This window comes from Gymnoscopelus braueri (assembly GCF_963280865.1).
Source record: "Gymnoscopelus braueri genome assembly, chromosome: 12".
In the NCBI taxonomy this organism is placed as follows: Eukaryota; Metazoa; Chordata; class Actinopteri; order Myctophiformes; family Myctophidae; genus Gymnoscopelus; species Gymnoscopelus braueri.
Genome location: NC_137614.1, coordinates 49,849,680 through 49,871,132, shown reverse-complemented (window position 1 = coordinate 49,871,132; position 21,453 = coordinate 49,849,680). Strand labels below are relative to the sequence as shown.

The 21,453-nt window shown below is 40.9% G+C and overlaps 1 protein-coding gene and 1 long non-coding RNA gene across 2 annotated transcripts in view; both read right to left on the bottom strand.

The window, feature by feature from the left end:
- Positions 1-21,453, bottom strand: part of LOC308096228 — a 183,580-nt gene that overhangs the window by 127,372 nt on the left and 34,755 nt on the right. The window lies entirely within an intron of this gene.
- LOC308097408 (microfibril-associated glycoprotein 4-like) lies at positions 110-21,261 on the bottom strand (the record flags this gene model as incomplete). The annotated part of the gene is made up of 2 exons (XM_080445164.1): positions 110-912; positions 21,190-21,261. The coding sequence occupies 2 exons, from the start codon at positions 21,259-21,261 to the stop codon at positions 217-219; spliced, it is 768 nt and encodes a 255-aa protein (XP_080301290.1). The 3' UTR covers positions 110-216.

Sequence of the window (21,453 nt, the reverse complement as noted above, 5' to 3'; positions counted from 1 at the left end):
TTGGATTATGTATTCATTTAAAAGCCCTGACAGGTCACCACTGTAACAATATGTGATAATAATACAGATATCTACTGTATGAGTTTAGGACTAAACAGAGTCCCAAAGAGAGAAAAAAAAACAAATTAAAACCATGAAAAAGAGTAAATATTGCATCATGCCTTTTATACCACGGCTGTGCTTTTCTAAAATACATGCATGCGAACCTAAACATGTTTAAGGAACACGTCTGATCTTCATCGCTACAGCCTTCAGGGAGTAAAGACGACCCTTCCAGAGGGCCCAGTATACACCTGTGTCGTAAGGCGTCTTTCCCCAAAGGTAAACACCATTGGGATTAGCATAGTCACAGGCGTTGGACCAAAATGCACCGTAATAAGTAATTGCACAGTTCCCGCTCCACGTGTCCTGATCTTTGTCAAAGGTTGTGAATTTCATTCCATTGTGATAGGTCAGTGCGTCTCCTGCTCCTCCATCCTGGAAGCCAGCAACCTGCAGCCTGTAGCCATCAGCCTCAGAACCCACAGAGAAAGAGGAGTAAGAGGCAAACGCTGTGTTTCCCTCAAAGTCTTCCATGTCCACCCTCAGCTCATACTTTTTGTCCTTGGTAAGGAGATGCATGTTCTCCAGTCCCAGCCAGTACTCGCCTGATGCGTCTCCAAACCCAGCTCGGTACTGAGCCCAGGGTCTGAAGAAGTTCAGAGTGCCGTCCACTCTTCTCTGAATGACCGTCCACCTCCCTCCATCTGTGTCCATGTCACAGTAGACCTTGGCAGGTGGAGTAGTGGGGTTGATGGTGTACACACCACTCGCTGTGGAGACTTCGTCACAGTCCAGAACCAGGTCGTGATCATCCAGGTCGTGATCATCCAGGTCGTGATCATCATTGTCACAGTCCAGATCAGTGTCGTACTGGGACCAAAATTTAGCTCTGGGATTTACACATTTGTACATAAATGGCGCGGCCGTTCCGGAATTTTCCCGAATTTCATGATCACCATTGTTGTAGTTTTCCTCACAGTCCAGATCCTGGTTGATTCCACAACGAGGAGCAGAGTGGACTGTTACAGCCAGAAACAGAACTGCAGCAACAAGTATCATCGTGAAGTCTTTGAGTTGTAGCTTGCTGTTCAGATCAGAGGACGTCTGAGTGTGTTGAGTGTGTGTTCAACTCCAGTAGAAGGTTCAATGCAGTCTGTGTGTGAGACCCTTCTCTTATAGTTAAGAATGGTGACGTATTGACACCAAAGAGATCGTATGATAGATAAAGGTACTCTGTCACCAGACCAGTCTGACCTGCCTATACATTTTAGTTACATAGTACACACACACACACACACACACACACACACACAGACACACACACACACACACACACACACACACACACACACACACACACACACACACACACACACACACACACACACACACACACACACACACACACACACACACACACACACACACACACCAACCAACCAACCAACCAACCAACCACATTATTCAAAGCATGCACTGCTCAAGGTGCGGCCATAGTTGAATGATTATAGAGCCCCGCCTTGGAACCCAGAGGTCTCAGGTTCAATTCCAGGCCCTACAGCAATGTGTCAAAGTGTCCCTGACCAAGATACTTTACCCCCAACTGCTCCCCGAGACACTGCCCCCTAGTGCCCACTGCTCCTGTCACTAAGGATGGGTTAAATGCAGATGCTGGTGTTTTCCAAAATATCCAGTGACAAATACCACAAAGGTGTGTGGACTACATTATTATTATTATTATTATTGTTCTGAATAAACATAAAAATGCATGACCGTCTGTCTAGGATTCTGTGTAAACAGTCTGTCAGTAATAAAGCTATGCACGATTATGCATTATGTGAATTCATATTTTGAATAAGAGCTTGGTGAAAAGGAAAACATCCTTCAACTCGTTAAAACCGGATAAGCATCTGTGTCATTTTAACGATTTTATCGTTGGCTATTACAAAATAGCAGATATACAAGCTCACAGCGCGTCACTTCGTGCCACGCTGTGAGCTTGTATATCTGCTATTATTGAACATTTTTGAAATTTTGATATATATTCTTTAACACAAATCTTCTCTTCTGGTGGTACCTGGCACAAAACATTTTCAGATGGGGGGTCCACGTCCAAATACATATAATTATGGGGGTCCTTTATTATATCCAGCGACAGCAGTGGATTAAAGTTACCATGGAAATGTCATGATCATATAATGATCATGAAACTTTGGTCGTTAAGGTCAGGTGTAGTTGTGGAAAAGCAGTGGTGTAAAGTAACTAAGTACGTCTACATGTACTCAAGTACCACCCGTGGAGTGCCATAAACGTAATATCACATAAAAAAAAAAAAAATCCACAAGGGGCGCTCTAACGCAACTTAGGAATGATCCTACAACCCTTTAACACATTGAGTGCCAGAGGTTTTTAAAAACAGGGTACAGCCAGTGCCAGCGTTTTTTACCGGCGATCTTTTTATACAGTAGCATACATAATACATCGCTGGCAGGACCCATGGTATGCATTTACCTAGTTTTTCTTTTTTTTTCTCTCTTTTTTTAATGTATTTGTTTTTTTTAAGTAGTTTTTCCTTTATTTAGTCCTTGTCATAATTGAATGTCTGTCATGTTGACAGTATGGGCATAGTCCTCTGGGGTGGGGGGATATGGGGAGGAAGAAGAAAAGAGAAAAGGGGTCTTTCTCTCTTGACGTTGTAAACAAACCCTTTTCTGAAATAAACATATTTTTTAAATAATAATAATAATATAGAGCTTGTGTGTGTGTGTGTGTGTGTGTGTGTGTGTGTGTGTGTGTGTGTGTGTGTGTGTGTGTGTGTGTGTGTGTGTGTGTGTGTGTGTGTGTGTGTGTGTGTGTGTGTGAGAGAGAAGGTGTGTGTTGATGAATAGTGTGTTTATGGAAGTATGAAGGGGTAAGTGTAGTAATTGTATTGAAATGAATCTCCAGTTGACATCAATGTTAATATGGACACTCAGTGACCGTCTTCCCTGATACATTCATTGAGATTGACAGGTCAATCAGTTGTTCCACTATGCATTTGACTGATTGACAGGTCAATCAGCAGATTCAATTCAGCCAGCAGCTCCAGTATGCATTTCCTGGCTGATATATGGCAACATATTATATCACAATATATTTTTCCCCATATTGATCGATATCACTATTTATCATGATATATACTGCAATTAGATAATACTGCCAGTTTGAAGAGTATCCTGGTAATTATTACTAAAACCTGGAGAAACCAGGGAGTTCATTAGTTGAACGACTGGTTCTCAATGAGAAGGGGGTTCAGGGGGTTTCAGGGGATTCCCAGTTAAATGATTGATACTTTGGAACAAAATGGACCCCTATGGGTCTGTTACTCTGAGAGTGTACAAGTGGAACAGAATGAACCCCTATGGGTCTGTAACTCTGAGAGCATACAAGTGGAACAAAATGGACCCCTAATGGTTAATTTGGGTCCCATGTGTACACTCTCAGAGTTATATAAACACTGAAGAGTACACAGCGTATGATACCGTTTGATAAAAATCATATGGAATGGGGGTCTGTGGCCTAATGCATGTCAAACTCGGGGTCCAAAAAAACACTGAGGAAAAAACACTGAGAATCACTGAGTTAAGCTATAGAATATAGTTATTAAAGGAGTAGTTCATCCAAAACATGAATTATTTTCTATCAATTACAAACCCCATGAAGCCTTGAATTCATGGAGACTTTTTTGTCGCATTCCTGAGCCAATAATTTGATGACCGGGTCATCAGTCAATAGGAGACTCAGTAGGAGAGACTCTTCGAAACTCTTCGAGTCTCTCCTACCGGAGACTAGGCATCAAATTATTGGCTTAGGAATGCGACAAAAACAAAATAAATCGTAATTGTAATTGATAGAAAATATGACTACTCCTTTAAAATAAAACTGACAATTACCTTATATAAACATTGACTGTATAAACATGGCTTGATTTAGAACAAATTTTTGCATTCAAATAAAATATAAATGTGAACATTATCTTCACAAGGCTAGAAGTGGACTGGTGAGGGAGACAATGCTTTCTCCCTCGTTGTGGGACATTGCAGGAGATTGTTACAGTCAACTAAAAGACAAGCTTTCCAGCTTTCCATCTTTTCTCTTCATTAAGAAGGATATGAATATGTCATCAGTCAGTTTGCACCCACTGATCCCATATTTCGCAGACTGTTTTACCGTGCTGCATCACTTATGAGAAATCCAAACCACTTCAATACAACAGACATTGTGTAACCTTTCTTGTCAACTGTTTCCTCACCTTTGGAGGATAATGCAATTTCTCTTTCACTCTCCCTCTCTCTCCCTGTGTGTGTGTGTGTGTGTGTGTGTGTGTGTGTGTGTGTGTGTGGGTGGTGGGGGTGGGGTGGGGCGGGGGGGACAGCCATGACGCAACAGGACTTTTGAGATGGCTATTGGCAAAATAGGTTGACTTATTCGGATACATGCGTGTGACTGTTCGCCCCTGACGGTTCTCTGAATTTTTATTGTTAAATAGGCTCTGTCATGATTAATTGACCACACATATGAAGTGAAGCAACTAAATTCTATCCAAACGATATGTTATAAGTGAATTCCGTGCCTCAAAGCAGTAGTTTGAGAGCGTTTAATAAGCGAAAATAAGAAGTGAAGGCACTCGGACAACCAACAATGGCTGCCGTTCGTATTTTTTCAGGCTGCGAACTCGCCACCTGATTGGCCAACTTTTGCTGTCACAGAACGATGAGCGACGTTGCCATGTCCAGGTTTTGTAAGCGTGAAGTGGGTGTGAATTGGTTAGAGAAAGTGCGGCGACGCATGCGCAGTGCGCAGCTTTGTGTTTTTTCATGAAGCTGGTTGCTTGTTGCTCGCGCACGATCTGGCAACAGCGGTGCATACGCATGCGCAGTTTAACACCGGTGACTGATTTTGACTGATTTTCCCCTTTCAGCCAGTTTGCGAATTGTAAGGTAGATGGGTCTCAGTTTGCGGGCATGTATTTTGACATGCATTATTCACTGATGCTGTGAGTAAAACTGGGAAACTTAGATTTGTTTGTATCCGTGTGACTGTGTATTATTGATAATTCCCAAACTATCTTTTTTGAGTTAGGATCAACCAACTAGGTCTCTAGGTCATTTTATGGCAAATACTTCCTCCTCTCTCTCTCTCTCTCTCTCTCTCTCTCTCTCTCTCTCTCTCTCTCTCTCTCTCTCTCCCCCCTCTCCCTCACTGTCTCTCATTGTAATTAGCTATAGAGGAGTGTCGTAGCCTGGAATCCAGACCGACTCGTTACGTTCATCTTTTTGATCTTTTCAGGCGGAGTGAAGAAATATCTAAAAGATGAAGTCAGTGTGGATTCCATACCATAGGACTGTGGGGACATTTTGAAGTAAATTCCTATCCTCTCTCCCCCTCCCTCCCTCCCTCCCTCCCTCACTTCCTCCCTCACTACCTCCCTACAGCTAGAGTTGTCACATTGTGGAGAAATAAGGGAACTGAATGATTCCACTCTGATCTTCAGCTGCAATGCACAGAAATCTATTTTTTTTAATCTGCGAAAAATAGTCAATAAAATATTCATTTTATCTGAGCATATTTTCTTTCCTTTTAATCCATTAGTATTGAAGAATGTAGTTTTCCAGATTGGTTGTGCACATTGTCATATTATCTTTTACCCCAAATGTATGACTGTACCTCGTGCTGTTTACATTACAGGCTATACTATACCTGATATCATGGGGAGAAGTACAATAACACTCAGGAAGGTGGTACGGTAGTTCTATAATCCCTTTTGGGACATTAATAAAGAATAATAATAATTATAATTATAATTATTATTACTGTTATTATTATAATAATTATAATAATGGGTGGATATAAACGACCATTATAGAAAATATATTATGTTTTATCCAGTGGTGGAAAAAGTACTCAAATGTTTTACTTAAGTAAAGGTATCAATACTGCATTGTAGAAATACTCTGTTAAAAGTCAGGAATTCAAAATTTACTAAAACTACAAAAGTATTGGTATCAAAATATACTTAAAGGACAAAAGTAAAAGTACTCATTATGCAGAAGTTTTCAAATGTATAAAAATCTTTTGAAAATAGCAGATCTACAAGCTCACAATGCGTCGCAATGTGAGCTTGTAGATTGGTTATTTTCAAATGGCCGAAATGTATATATAGGGCTGAAGCGGCTAATGCATGTTTTATAATAATAATCAAAATCTACAAAGTAACTAAAGTTTTCAAATAATTGTAGTAAAAGTACAATATTTGCCTCTGAGATGTAGTGGAGTATAAGTAAAAGTATTGAAAATTGGAAATACTCAAGTAAAGTAAAAATGCCTCAAAATTGAACTTAAGTACAGTGCTTTAGTAAAATGTACTTAGTTACTTTCCACCACTGGTCTTCTCTTAGGTTGCAGACGGTGGAGTTGTGGCTACTAGACATTCTCAAATGCCCGAGAGCATCGCAGGCACGCTGTGCGCCGCGCAGCTGCAGGTGAAGTTGTTTGTAGATCAGCGGGTCGCATACATGTCTGTAGGCCAGGCTTGTCAAACTGGCGGCCCGCGGGCATTTTGCGGCCCGCGGAAAGGTCCAATGCGGCCCGCGAAGTGATTTGAAAAAACTCCTTTTCATACTAGCTCTAATGGAAAAAAAACGAGAGAGAAAAAAAAGACAAAAAAAACGGCGGAGCAGGCAGGCAGTTATCCCCCCAACCCCCCTTGCCTCTGACTGCGAAGGTCTAATAGTGGCCAAACTTGTTTTGTGAGAACAATGGCCAAGTCATGTCTAAACAATCAAGACAAGAGGAGATCAAGAAATAAATCTAATCACCCACGCTGGCACAAACATGTCAGTCTAAAAGTGTATAGATCCCTGCTAACCAGCGCTGCCCAGGGAAACAAGGATGAGGAACTTTATTGGCTCACATATTGGATACATCGTAACATCGCTTCTTTAAGGGGACCGTAAGGGTCCATTTGGTTCCATTTGTACGGGTGGTTGCGTCGTTGTGTTTACATGTGCGGTGGAATAACGGCCGTTACGAGTGAAACGCTCAAAAGTTTCACTCGTCCTCTGTCTCCGTTGACAATTTTAATGATATTAGAGATTAAATGATAATAATCTCTGTTTAGGAAACTCTTAAAAACGCGAATGAATGACTAGTGTCGCCTAGTGTGACATATTCAATGTGCGCTGTCTTCTCAGTCTATCGTTGCCGAAAATGGCTGATCTACAAGCTCACAACGTGGTGCAAACAGACGCGGTGTGAGCTTGGAGATCGGCCATGTTTGGTGCGTGACACTGTTGTACGATGAAGTATAAATTGCGCTTTTAAAGTGACAGTACACACATTAACCAGTTAACAGTTTCTTCAATATTATTTTCCAAAAGTAAAAAGGTCACTTAAAATGTAGTGCAAGTGATACATTTTGGCTAAAACAAAGACAAAAGAATAGAAAAAATAAATATGCATTTTTTGTTTATAAAGAGCTGAAGAGACATGGAGATTTTATAGTAATTATTACATTATGAAAGTTACTACTGCTCAGAACCTGGTCCCTGATGTTGACAGGTCAGTTAAAGTTGACCTGAGCTTTTACTGTTAGGGTTATTTTTTTTCTATTCTAAAACCGAAAAAAAAGCATTGAGTGTCATTATTTTGATTCATTGACATTTTCTGAATTTTCGTTATTGTTCAATAAAAACGACTGAACTGAGTTCATTGTCTGAGTTGCATTGCTGATAGTAGGCCTCAAAAAAAATAATGTTGTGTACTGTAGCTATTTACTGAAAATATTTATCATTTTTTTATAATCCATCCATCGATTCTTCAAACGCTTATCTGGAGCCGGGTCGCGGGGGCAACAGATCCCGAGGCGTTCCTAGGCCAGTGTGGAGATGTAATCCCCCCATCTGGTCCTTGGTCTGCCCCGGGGTCTCCTTCCAGTGGGACGTGCAATTAATTAATTCATAATTAATTTGTATATAATCTTCATAAATTTTTTTAAAGTGATATGCTGTAGTTATAGCAGTGACTGAGACAACAGACTGAAAAACAATGATGTATAACTGAATGTGCATGAGCGTACATGCGTGTCTCCGTGTCTGCGTGCCCAGTCTGCCCACCTCAAGTCACCATTTGACCAATCTTGCCCGGACACCAAAATGAGTTTGACACCCCTGCTGTAGGCCCTTCTGTTGCTCAACCATAAGCCTTCACAATGCACTCACTGGGTTCAAGGTTCAGAGGTCAACCTTTCAAAGCAAGAGCCATGCATCATCGTCAGACTGACAGGACGGTGCTCTCCTGGTCCAAACCTTTCACATCATCCACAAAAATGTGGAATGCCCTGCCAAAAGGAGGAAAGGAGTGTTAAACTCACAATTTAGGAATGTTTGCAATTCCAAACTGGCCCCTCTCAAAGTCTTAACCTTTCCCACCCCCCACTAGACAGAATTACTGTCATTTTATGTGCCTGAGAAACCCAACTGGACATTCTGGTCTTACGTTGTCGCAATAATCTATGGCATTTCTGTCATTCTGCCCTGAGGCAGACATCCAAATAGACAGGAGACAGACTGTCAACGGACACTCAGAACAGCTGATATATGGACAGATACAACCCCTCCCCAACTACTTCTTAACCCATTGAGACCTGGAACTGTGTCATTTTTAGATTTGAGCTAAAAAGCATTATTTTACACTTTGGGCTATTCAAAAATAGCAGATATACAAGCTCATAGCGCGGCACCGAGTGCCGCGCTACGAGCTTGTATATCTGCTATTTTTGAAAAATCATGAAAATGTGTGCAAATCTTTGAACATAATATATTTTTAAAGCGAACATTTTTAACTCAAATCTTTGCTTCTGGGGGGTCCCTGGAACAAAATATTTTGATGGGGGTCCGCGGCCAAATACATATAATTTTGGGGGTCCTTGACATGAAAAAGATTGAGCACCACTGATATAGAAACGTTTTTTCAGAAAATTGTTGAGATTTAGGAGACATGTAGAATCGGCTTCAGGTCTCAATGGGTTAAAATGACCCTGTTATGGCTCTGTGGGTCTCCATAGCTCACCTGTGTGTCCTCCTGTGTGTAGTCCGGTTCTTCACTGTCCTAAATCCCAACGTAGGACTGTGTATACGTTGGAGGAAACACATTACACACACATGCATCGAAGGAGTTTTGCTACTAAATAAGCAACGAGAAAAAAAGAAAGAAAGAAATATACATTTTCTATTTTGACCTGGACTAGGCTATTCGTTTTTGTATCCATATAAACAAGCAGCATCAATTTTCAATGTTGAATTTTCACTTTCATATCGAACGTTGAAATAAGTAATGTTCTAAACTATGTTCACTATGGGAATTCTTTGACAAAAAAACATTCCATTTGAGTTGGAGCTGTTGCCCTGTACGTGTCTCGTCTCACTGATGGTTATGTTGTCTGTTGATGAAAAATATGCTGCGTGTATCATCATATAATATCTTCCTTTATTTATGTCGGCCTAACTCTACTCTTCTAACACTGCTGATTCATCCTGCCTTATTGCCTATGTTCTCAGCTTATCAGAATGCTTAGGTCAAAAAGTTGACCTAATATCAGTCAAAACACATGCATTCCAAGTCATTTTGGAATGTAACAAGCAAGCTGATGACATAGCAATAAAGCACAATGAAGCAGCAAAACAATTACTTGGGTAATTGTGCTATGAGGCTAACGATATGGCCTTAAAAAACATATAGACCTACAGTAATGGACCTGGACAGTAAAATAATGTCACTATAAGAACACAGTAATTAACATAATGTCACTATAATAACATACAGTAATTGACCTGTGTAGGGTTGCATCACCAGAACGTAGGTTACTACTAGTTAGTTTATAACTATAAGTACTACATTCTGTTGCACCTCGACTGTTTATGGCAATACCTTAACTAGTAGTTTATAGACTGTTCTTAACCCAACGGATCCGGGGACGCATCTCTGTCATTTTAGATTTCTTTGGCTATTCAGAAATAGCAGATCTACAAGCTCGTAGCACGGCACTCGGCACGCTATGAGCTTGTAGATCTGCTATTTTTGAATAATTGAATAATTTGAGATAATCGCAATAATTTTTGCATAATCGTCATAATTGTCTCCATGTTGAAAAATGTTCACACATTTTCAAATATAAAAAAAAGCAGAAATAGCAGATCTACAAGCTTACAGCGCGTCACAAAGTGACGCGTTGTAACGCGGTGTAAGCTTGTAGATCAGCTATTTCTTCTATTTTACATGTATACAATTATTAAATATGTCAATAATGTCTTTGTATATTGAAGTTATTTTTCATATCTGCCCTGTGAATTTTTTTATTACGGAGCCTAAAAGGCAAACAGAAATTAAATTTGTATTCATATGTCCCAATGTTTAATGCCAAACACACAATTAAATCGTTAATCGCAATTATTTGAGTGACAATGAATTGTCAACTTAAATTTGTAATCGTGACAGCCCTACGTGTGATAAGCAGAACCCTGAAATCTCATTAGTACTCGCTCCGTCTGCAGAAGCCATGTGCTGTGTTATAACTATCTCTGTGTATGTGTGTGTGTTGGTTTGCAGGTTGCTTGGCTGAGTGGCTAATGAGTGTTGAGTGTTAAAGGCATTCTGTCTTCATTTACCCACACTGATCTGCTTGTAACAATAGTCCAGATGAATGTTTGGGGTGATAATTGAAAGCAATTGGGTCTGACACCACATGTTGTCTGATTCTTGTCGCATGTTAAACAGAAGCTCTGCTCTGCCCGTAAACCACCGGAGCATGAAGTGTAAAACACACTCTTCATGAGATCAAATCACCAACTGAGCCATTACGCAATGAGGAGTTAAATTAATACATTCTAAACACTCATTCCTTATGAAAACATAATGCGTAATGTTTTTTGCCTCCTGTTTTATGTTGTTTTTTTGATTATCTGTGAAGCACTTTGTAACGGTGCTTTATAAATAAGGCTTTATTTATTATTATCATAACCTTTATGGAACTTCATACTGTATAGGTTTACCTGATTTACATTAAGATGTCATTTCAGTAAATGGTTATAACGTTTAACCAACCTCACCCATATCATTGCTTCTATGTTAATTGATAGTAGGACTCTAGATGTGGGTGTGCTATTATCTGCACTGCTGTTCAACATAATAGGCTTGTCCAACAGGCCCTTATCAATCTGAAACTCTCATTAAATCCCGGTAAAACAAAATACATGGTCTTCTCAAGAAAACAAAATGCTACTCCAACTTTCAATAATATAACCACTATAGAGGGGACTCCTTTTGAAAGAGTCTCCAGCTACAAATATCTAGGCATATGGATAGATGACAAACTTTCCTTCAAAACTCACATTTCAGAACTCATCACAAAACTAAAACTAAAACCAAAATTAGCATTTCTCTACAGAAACAAAGCTTGCTTTGACTGTAAAAAACAGTTAATTCAAGCCACAATTTTATCAGTTCTAGATTACGGCGATATTATTTACATGCATTCTGCTCCCTCATCACTAAAGCCACTTGATGCAGTCTACCACTCAGCCCTCCGGTTTATAACTGGAGATGGGTTTCTTACCCATCACTGCAGACTTTATGAAAAGGTCGGTTGGCCATCTTTGGCTATAAGACGAGATCAGCACTGTACTATCTATATCTACAAAGCCTTACTCAAGAAATTACCCAATTATCTTAACAGCCTATTAGTACCCAAAGTTGGCCATCACCACACCCGTTCTCAGGATTACTTTATTTTAGAAATTCCCTCTGCTAATTCTGAACTGGGTAAGACAGCCTTTCGTTACTATGCCCCATACATGTGGAACTCTCTACAATCGGTTCTAAAATTGGAGAACCTGATCTCACTTGATCGCTTTAAATTACTTATGAGAAATACGCTGAGCTCTAACTGTACTTGTACACTCTGAAATGTTTATTATCATGTAATGTAATGTATTGTAATATATTGTGTTTAAATTGTATGCTTGTACACTGTAATCAGGGCGTCATTGGAAAAGAGAGCTGGCTCTCAATTGTCCTTCCTGAATAAATAAAGGTGAAAGAAAGAAAGAAGATGTATGTGCTGTTTTTTTATTGGTGATAAAATGCAAAAATACCTAAACCTCTGTTTCAACCGACTGGTGGCCTATACAATTGGCACACCTGACCAGCCCAAGTGCAGAGGGCCAGGTCGGATGAGTCTTTTTCATTCTTTGCTGTGGTGTTGCTATGAAAACTGAATTTCCGCCATGCAGGATCAATAAAGGTCTATGTATCATCTACAGTAAGTATCCATCCATCCATCAATTGATGAACCTTTTCTGATCAATCGTTCGATCCCAACCAACGACCCATAAAGGCCTACTTGTGAATAAGTAATGAACCACAGGGTTCTTAGGCAAGATCAATGTTTGGGTGTTAGTGGTGTGGACCTAAAGTCTCTTCCAAGCATTCCCATATATATAGCTACGCAGATCCTCAAATACCAATACAGAAATACGTTAAAAAAAGGAACAATTCGTTTTACAAAGTGACTCTTTATTCGTTTTCTTGTCTGTCCCTTTGTTTTTATCATTTAACTCTCTTCTTCCAACACACTACTACTGCTCAGTTCTTCTATGTGCACTATCTAGTCATTTAATTCATATTCCTTTCTCTGTCTGCACCCCCCTGCACTCCTTCAGTGTGTTTGTACAGTGCTGCTCAATGGGCCGTGACAGAGTAAACCCTGACACAACACCTGTTCTCTGAAGGTCAACCAAACCGCATGCACGCACGCATGCACGCACACACACCCCGAGTGGCCTATTGCTACCTCATACCGAGTGGCCTATTGCTACCTCAGTGATGTTGCATCTCATATTCATCTCATATTCTCTTACAAAACCAGCAGTGCCCCTGGAAATTCTACAAATATTCTCTTTTCTGCAGCATATCCACTTATCCCCTTATATTTTCAATGTGTTGATTGTTGTTCCAGAAGTCATGCATTATTCATACGGTATGAATGGCCTCGAGTCCTCGTAAAAAGTTGTCCTTTGCTGGAGTGTTTGTTTACACGTATCATTAACGGGCCAGAGAAAGAAAACAGCACCTCGGGTCTCTTCGCATTAGCAGCCCCACTGCCCACACTGATGTCACACTACTGTAATTAACAGCGAGAGGAGAGCCCCCTGGCAGCGCTCATCAACATGGTTAAAGTCACAGGAGATATCGGAACAATATGTCTGCCTGCTTGTTCGGTGCCTCCTTATTATTTTGCTGTCCCCCAAGCAAGATGACACTTTACTTGTCTGATAAATGTTTTCATTGAGAACAGTGCATAGTGGTATGCAGATCACACATACAACTAGATAAATAAGAGAGCTGGATGGATATACTGCAGAATACAAACGTAGCAGCCCATTTGAAGAGCTTTGCATACAGTTCATGCACAGACAGCATAAGTTGGAAATGGCCTGTATAAACCTGAGTGGGTTTAGCAGCCATTTAGATGGTTAAAAATGTCCACTTAGAAGTTACAAAAGCCTGAGTAGACGATAAAATGACCCAAAGTGTTTTTGAAAGTGAAATATCCCTTTAATTACTTCTGACACCAGCAGGGGTAAAACAGCGAGACTACAGGCCATTCATATGAACCGTCTCTTCCTATATAGCCTCAATTTAAAACTCAGAAGCTGGCCCCTTGGTCACAATACAGATGGATATGTAATGAGCACAGAGACTGTTACAGCTACCAATTCTTCCTGACAAAGCTTTAACCCATTAAGACCTGGAACGCCTCCGTGTCACTTTTTCATTTGAGCTAAAAAGCATTATTTGACTATTCAAAAATAGCAAATCTACAAGCTCATAGCGTGGTACAGAGTGCAAAAATTAAACAAAATTAAAATGTGCGCAAATCTTTGAATTTATATTGTTTAAAGCGAAACCTTTTAACTCTATTCTTTGCTTCTGGGGGTCCCTGGATCAAAACATTTTGCGATGGGGGTCCGCGGCCAAATACATTACATTTTTTAGGGTCCTTGACATGAAAAGGTTTGAGCACCACTGATATAGAAACATAAGTTTATGTCTTAATGAGTTAAATGGTGTGTGTGTTTTTTTATACTGTACAATTGTCTGTGCACGTGTTGTGTGCGCATGATGTGCATACAGTATGCCCTCTGCAAATGAGTGCCTGTGTACTGATAGCCCACTTTGAAGCTTTTGTTTGCACAGCATCTCTGGGTGCTGTGAGACTTCCCATCAGGCCACTTAATGAGGCCCCTGGGAATGGACACACAGGTGTGTGTCAACACTCACACTCTCACACACACACACACACACACACACACACACACACACACACACACACACACACACACACACACAAGATATGTCAACATATTACACATAACACAAACACACACTAGAAAGTTGCAGTAGCAACTGAAGAGAGAACACAAAGTGTGTGCATGTGTATGTGGGGAGATTATGTTTCTGCATTATGTTGTCAAAAGGTTATTCGACTTGCAAAGGGCAGTCTGCTACAATTTACTAACTGCTTAAAATAATGATTCACGGAGAACATATTCTGCACATGATTCTGAGGATTTTCATCTGCAGTCTTTATTAGCATTACATCACTTGTATTTAGTTTAACGATAAAACTGCCTTTCTGGCTTTTTTGGGGGGGGTTACAGATTACAGGTAATAGTGTTACCGATTAGTGTAATCACATTACATGTAATGCATTAATACCACGTTTGTTCATGTTGATATATTCCATGTTATTAGTTTCAGGCAAGATAGAAGATTCATGGTGCCGTTGTGTGTGTGTGTGTGTGTGTGTGTGTGTGTGTGTGTGTGTGTGTGTGTGTGTGTGTGTGTGTGTGTGTGTGTGTGTGTGTGTGTGTGTGTGTGTGTGTGTGTGCATCATATGCATGCACTGTGTGTCTGCTCTTATTCGCCAGCTCAAAAGAGTAATTTACAACACCACCACCAGAGATCAACCAATGACAGAAATGAAGCCTAAAAAAAACATTATGCTGTAGATCAGTGAATCACTCAGCTCTCTGGTGAATCTAATTGTTTTCACTCTTCCTCCATTCCAAAAATAGCAGCTCATAGTGAAAGCTCATAGTGCGGCACCGAGTGCCGCACTATGAGCTTTTAGATATGCTATTTTTGAAAAAGATTGAAAATTTGTGAAAATCTTTGAATATATATATATATTTTAATGCGAACATTTGTAACTCAAATCTTTGCTTCTGGGGGTCCCTGGAACAACACATTTTGAGATGTGGGTCCGCGGCCAAATACATATCATTTTGGGGGTCCTCGACATGAAAAGGTTTGAGAACCACTGCCCTAAGGGTTCCGTTTCCCCTGGGGGTTGGTTATAGATGTATATCTCCCTGCTCTTAAATGGTTGTCTGCTAATGTGCTGAGCTATTATTGGTCTCAATCTATTCGTGAGTTATCTGACTGAAATGTGGTAAATGTTGACAGCATGACAGAGTTAGCAGGTTAACTAGGGACTTTTATATGATGAAATACCATTTCCGGCTTGAAAATGTGAAAAGGTTTTCACTTGCTTTCCAGACATGTCAAAGCTCACTATGTTAATGATTTCCACAGCTGTAAATACATGGAAAACTCATCTACAGTTAAAAAGGAGAGAGAGAGAGAGAGAGAGAGAGAGAGAGAGAGGGAGAGAGACTTGACAGTGAAACTGAAAAGCATGAAATGAATATTTATATTGAGAAGGGAGCAGATGGGGATTTTCTTAGCATCACTGGGAGTGTATGGCAGAGATGAGACGGATAAAGCGAAGGAGTGTGATATCGAGTGACATCCTGTAGCTAGAATAGGTAGATGGCTCCCGTTATGAAGGGGGTACAGTTCACCCCAAATGAAAAATGAAAACCATTTCTCCTCTTTTCTCCCCATTTCTGGGGTTGAGATGTCTGGTGTAGTTTTGTGTCATTTGAAGAACTCAGCTGTAACATCCGTTTCCAAAACGCATGATCTGGCTGGTGGTGATAGTCCACAGACCTCATTATCAACACTTTTTAGTTAAAACTATTTCCTACCGAGGGCCTTTCTGTGTAGGGTTAGCATGTTCTACCCGTGTCCCCTAGGGTAGGTACCCTCACAAAAAACATGCAGTAATCCTGGTCTCTATACTGCCTCCCCCTGGTCAGCCGAGGCAGCTGATGGAGGGGAAAGGAACTGGTTGGAATAATGTGTTCCTTCCACGTGCTACGTCCTACCGGGGAAACTCCCCCGTCAGGTGATAAGAAGCGGCCTGCTCACTCCTCATGCATTGAAGGAAGCATGAGCTCAGTTTGGGGCTCTCCCCAGGCTGGCGGGAGGGAGAGTAGCGCCCAGGATTACAGCTTAGGCAATTGGCACTGGGTGAAAAGAAACTGGGTTACAAAAATCGTGGGATAAAAATGTAAGAAAAAAAAACGATTTCCTACCAAAGTGCAAAGTCTGACTACTGTTTCCATGTGGAAGTCAAAGTCCTGGCACGTTTCCTTCTGTGTGCAGTGGTGCTGCCATGAAACATGGCAATTAATTAACTTCTTATTTTGTCAGCTGTTGCAAATCGTCCTCATCTCACCATTACACAAGGTTTAATTAGTTAGTATGATTTCAAAATTCGACTACTTCTTACTGTTGTGGTCAGAGGTCATAAATCATTAATAATTCATAATTTGCATGCCAATAAATTCGATTTTTTTTCTCTCTTTCTTTCCACTGGCCATATCGTTTATACTGTATGCCTGATTGTCCGGGGGAAGAATCTCTTTAGCAATATACTATCAGTGGCCTTGTGGCTGCGCAGTCACTTTCCATGTGGCAGCATTTGAAACAGTCTGTGGTTGGGATGGCTGCGATCTTTGATGATTCTGTGAGCTTTGATGACGCAACGTTCATCTTATAAATCTTGGACAGGGGGAAGTTCATATCCACCGTTGAACTCGGCCTCTGCATTGTGGTTGAGGTCAGAGCAATAAGTGTGAAGTTCTTCAAAATCATGTGTGTATAATAAGGACCAGGCTACTCTAATGAGAGCAAACTGACTTGAACTTTCCAGTGCATGGAACAGTATTTAAATAGGAGCCGAGAGACATTATGAGATATTTATTCAATTCACATTTTCTCAGGGGAATTATTAAAACCATTTCCTGTCTGTCCATGGCAGAATTAACATGCAAGAGAAATTAATTATGCACCAGCATGATTGAGTTTTTGCGTCTAATTGCTACAATTTCTACAAGCTCAGATTGGCCAAATTAAGCAGAGGTTAATGAGTTCTTATTATGATTAGATTTCTCATTGCACAGTGGCTGTGGCTGAACAACAAGCGGGAGGTGACTGACCACGTCTCTGAAACAGAGACAAGTGATTCACTGAACTGGTATTGAGTGGACAATTAAACGTATCTGTTCTTCTGGCACCGCAAGGCATCAGCAGTTTTGTAAAATTACCGGTATCGGATAAAACACAAACAATACACAACCCTAGTCAGAGGATTGATGAAAACATACAGCAGAGATCCAGGCAGAATACTGAGTGGCTGGGGGTAAGCATTCAGCAGAAATCAGGCGAGTTCTTAGGCAGTATTTAAAACACTTTAGTCCTCTGGCTCAGAGTCTCTGCCTGATGAGAAAAAGTCCAATATCTCCCCCGCCCCAAGGGATGATTCCCCTTTAGGGTAGTGGATAAGATGTTGGCTTTCCACGCGGGAGACCTGGGTTTGAATCCTCGGTGTTACATCGGCTCAGTTGCAACGCCTTCTGTAACTCTTCGCAGAGCTGTGACTGGATTTGTGTGACCTTACACACAGTGAAGCTGAACAGGGTTCAAATCTGGCAATTGTACTGGCCAGTCCATCAAGGACAGCATTCTGGCCTCCTGTTTCTTTCCTTAACTTAAGAATGCATGCTGGATATGTCTTGCTAGATGATGAAATTTGCACCAATCAAGTGCTGACCACAGGGGATGGCGTGCCATTGTAAAAGAGTAACCTTTCTGGTCCAATATTCCTTCACTCTGTATAAATCTACCACATCATCATAGCAGCCCCATACATTTACATTTCCTCCACCTTGCTTGACAGCAGGCATCAAGCCCGCCGCCAGCATCCTTTCATTTGCACATTCACTGCAGAGCCATGCTGCATCGCAGAGCGGTGTGTGTGTGTGTGTGTGTGTGTGTGTGTGTGTGTGTGTGTGTGTGTGTGTGTGTGTGTGTGTGTGTGTGTGTGTGTGTGTGTGTGTGTGTGTGTGTGTGCAGGCCCAGGGATCTATAGACTCACCTTTTTTCCCTCAACACAACTCTTGTCGTTGAAAATAGCTATTTCAGTTAGACACTTCAGCTCAGGATTGACCATTTACCAATTATTGCAATGCTATTGCATTCAGATTAGGTGTGGCTCCTGTGATACTACAGATTATCTGCACAAGCATGACACAGAATCTGAGATCACAAACCCCCCAGAAGCAGAGCACAAGATACAGAGTTATGCAGCAACATACCCTTCAAGGGCATAAATCAACATACAGATTAACATACAATCCACAGAGCATACAATCCACAGAAACAAACATTTAAATATTGAGCCCTTTAAAGACATGTGTATCTTAAAGCCCTTTAAGATACACAGATATAACATCATACCATCCGCAGAATCATACATTTACTTAAATGGCAGAGGAAGAGGCTGGGGAGGTGGAGGGAGTTTGGAAACAGACAGCAGCAGGAACACCTGTGACCAATGCTGAACATGAAGTGTGAACGCTGCTTAAAAAGACTGCCCAAGACAAGTGAACCATTAGATTGAGGGCGTATATGTGTAAGCTTGTTAGCAAATGGGAATGAAGGGAGCTGAGTGAGGTTGATCTGGAAACCCATAGCCAAACACCAGAGAGTCTTGTGCATTTAAGTTAACAATTCTGCCTTTAGGCAGAGGTTTGGCCTGAAAATGTGTTTTTCATATTTCATATATTTAATGTCAATCACTATCTTGGCCTGTTTTTTTTGGAAAGTATTTGATGCGCTGAAGGCTGCCCGTCCGTTGGACTGAGCACCTGTCCTTTTAATCGCTCCATGTGCTTCCCTGGGCCAGCCTGCCTTCTGCAACCCCAGCCATTAAAAACACACAGGTGCTGCTTAACCCATTCAATCCGGTGAACGCATCTCTGTCATTTTAGATTTCTTTGGGCTATTTTTGAAAAATGTTGAAAGTTTGTGCAAATCTTTGAATATATATATATATATATATATTTTTTTTTAAAGCAAACATTTGTAATTCAAATCTTTGCTTCTGCAGATTCTACATGTCTTCTAAATCCTACAGTTTTTTTTAAACGTATTTTTCTATATCAGTGGTTCTCACACTTTTTCATGTCAAGGACCCCCAAAATTATATGTATTTGGCCGCTGACCCCCATCTCAAAATATTTTGTAATAGTTTATAGGTAGGTAATAGGTCAATTTTGCAAAGACTTGAGTCAAAACATTTCCCTTTAAATATATATTCAAATATTTGCAAAAATGTTCACGATTAAAAAAAGAAATAGCAGATCTACAAGCTCATAGTGCGGCACTCGGTGCCGCGCTATGAGCTTGTATATCTGCTATTTTTGAATAGCCAACGAAATCTTAAAATGACAGAGATGCGTCCCCGGTTTGAATGGGTTAAAAGTACCTCATCTCTACCTCATACTAATACTTTGTAAATCCTCTCTGACCACAACCCTTTCATCTCACGGTCATCGTCTGTCGTCTATCATCCATCTTTTTGTTTGATGTGCATGAAAGCAAGCAGAGGGATGGATGAACGCCAGTCAGGGATGGAGACAACGGTAGCCAAAAAAGAAAGAAAGAAAGAAAGAAAGAAAGAAAAACGGAGGTGAGGGCACAGCAATAAGACCTGGAAATGTCTCTGCTCAGCCACCGTTCAGTTTTCAATCACACACCCTTCACGTCCGTTCAATCTCTGCCTCCTCCAGCCTGTGAAGCTGGAGGAGGCAGTCACACAGTCATTTCCATCTCTGCCTTTCTCGCGCCTCAAGTGAACAAATGCACAGGTAAATGACAAAACTGGAAGCAGAGCGGAACTTTCTGTTCCCCGCTAAGGATGCTGAAAATAGACCATCTCTCCATTCTTCTGGATTTCTTTGGTTCAGGTATGGCTCCTCTGTAAGTGGATTCGATGCAATCTCGACTACACCGTGTCCGCATTTTATAGTGCATCTATTTGTGAAATGTACAGAGTTCGCCGTGAACAATGTCATAGTGTGGTGATTGTCAGTGCCTCGTCCTTATACTACAACGTGGATTTTGTTCTCAGAAATTGTATAGTTGACATTAATATAACATTTTGCCCATATTTTTGCCACAACTATCCTACACCTTGAGGTAGAAGTTGTTATGCCATCTCCGTTCACTCCATCCGCCCACAAATGTAACGTTTCTGACCCCTCAGACAGATTGTGGAAATAAAACAATATCACACACACACACACACACACACACAGTGTTCCATCAGATATCGGTTGGACTATGACGCCAAAACCTTTTAGTGAAAAGAACGGTCATTCCCATTACTGCCTAAAGTTGCTCATGGGTACTAGCTCAACACAACCTTCTCCAGGGGAAAGAGAACCGTCATCGTGTGAGATGAGGGAATAACATAGCTTATAAGGACCTGTTCTATCTAAACTGTAAGTCATTCATTCAAACGAATGTTTGTTATAACTTTGTTTTGATGATTAAATAACATTCTCTAACAACTTCTGTTTTTCAGAAATAAAACTACATTGCTGACGACATCTGTACATACATAAAATATAGATTACACTAACAAATTATGGGGACAGTTGGAAGGAGGCCCGGGTAGTGTCTGGGGATGTAGGGGGGCTTTCACGTAGGAATGGTCCAAGCGCTTTTTTTGTAGTCTGGCCAAATTAAAATTGCAATCTCTTTAACATTGCCAATAACAACAATGATTCACCAGAAGAGTGTTACTGTAACTAAAGAGAATTGCCAGAATTATTCTTTTACCTTTTCAACTCCTACCCTGGGGAAGCTAAGACTGAAGAGGTGGGTTTTGAAGGTCTTGGGGAATGATGACAGGGTGGGTGGAGGCATCTTTGAAGTGGTTTAGAAGTGTGTTCAACAGAGATGGGGGGTGGCAAATGAAAAGGCCCCATCACCACAGGTGTTGCACTCCTGGGGTCCTGTGGGAACCCTCATCACTCCAAGTACACTACTCCTGGGGTTCTGGGGGATTTGCGGAAAGTTGGCATGGACAGACAACCTGAGGCATTGGGAAGGGTGGAG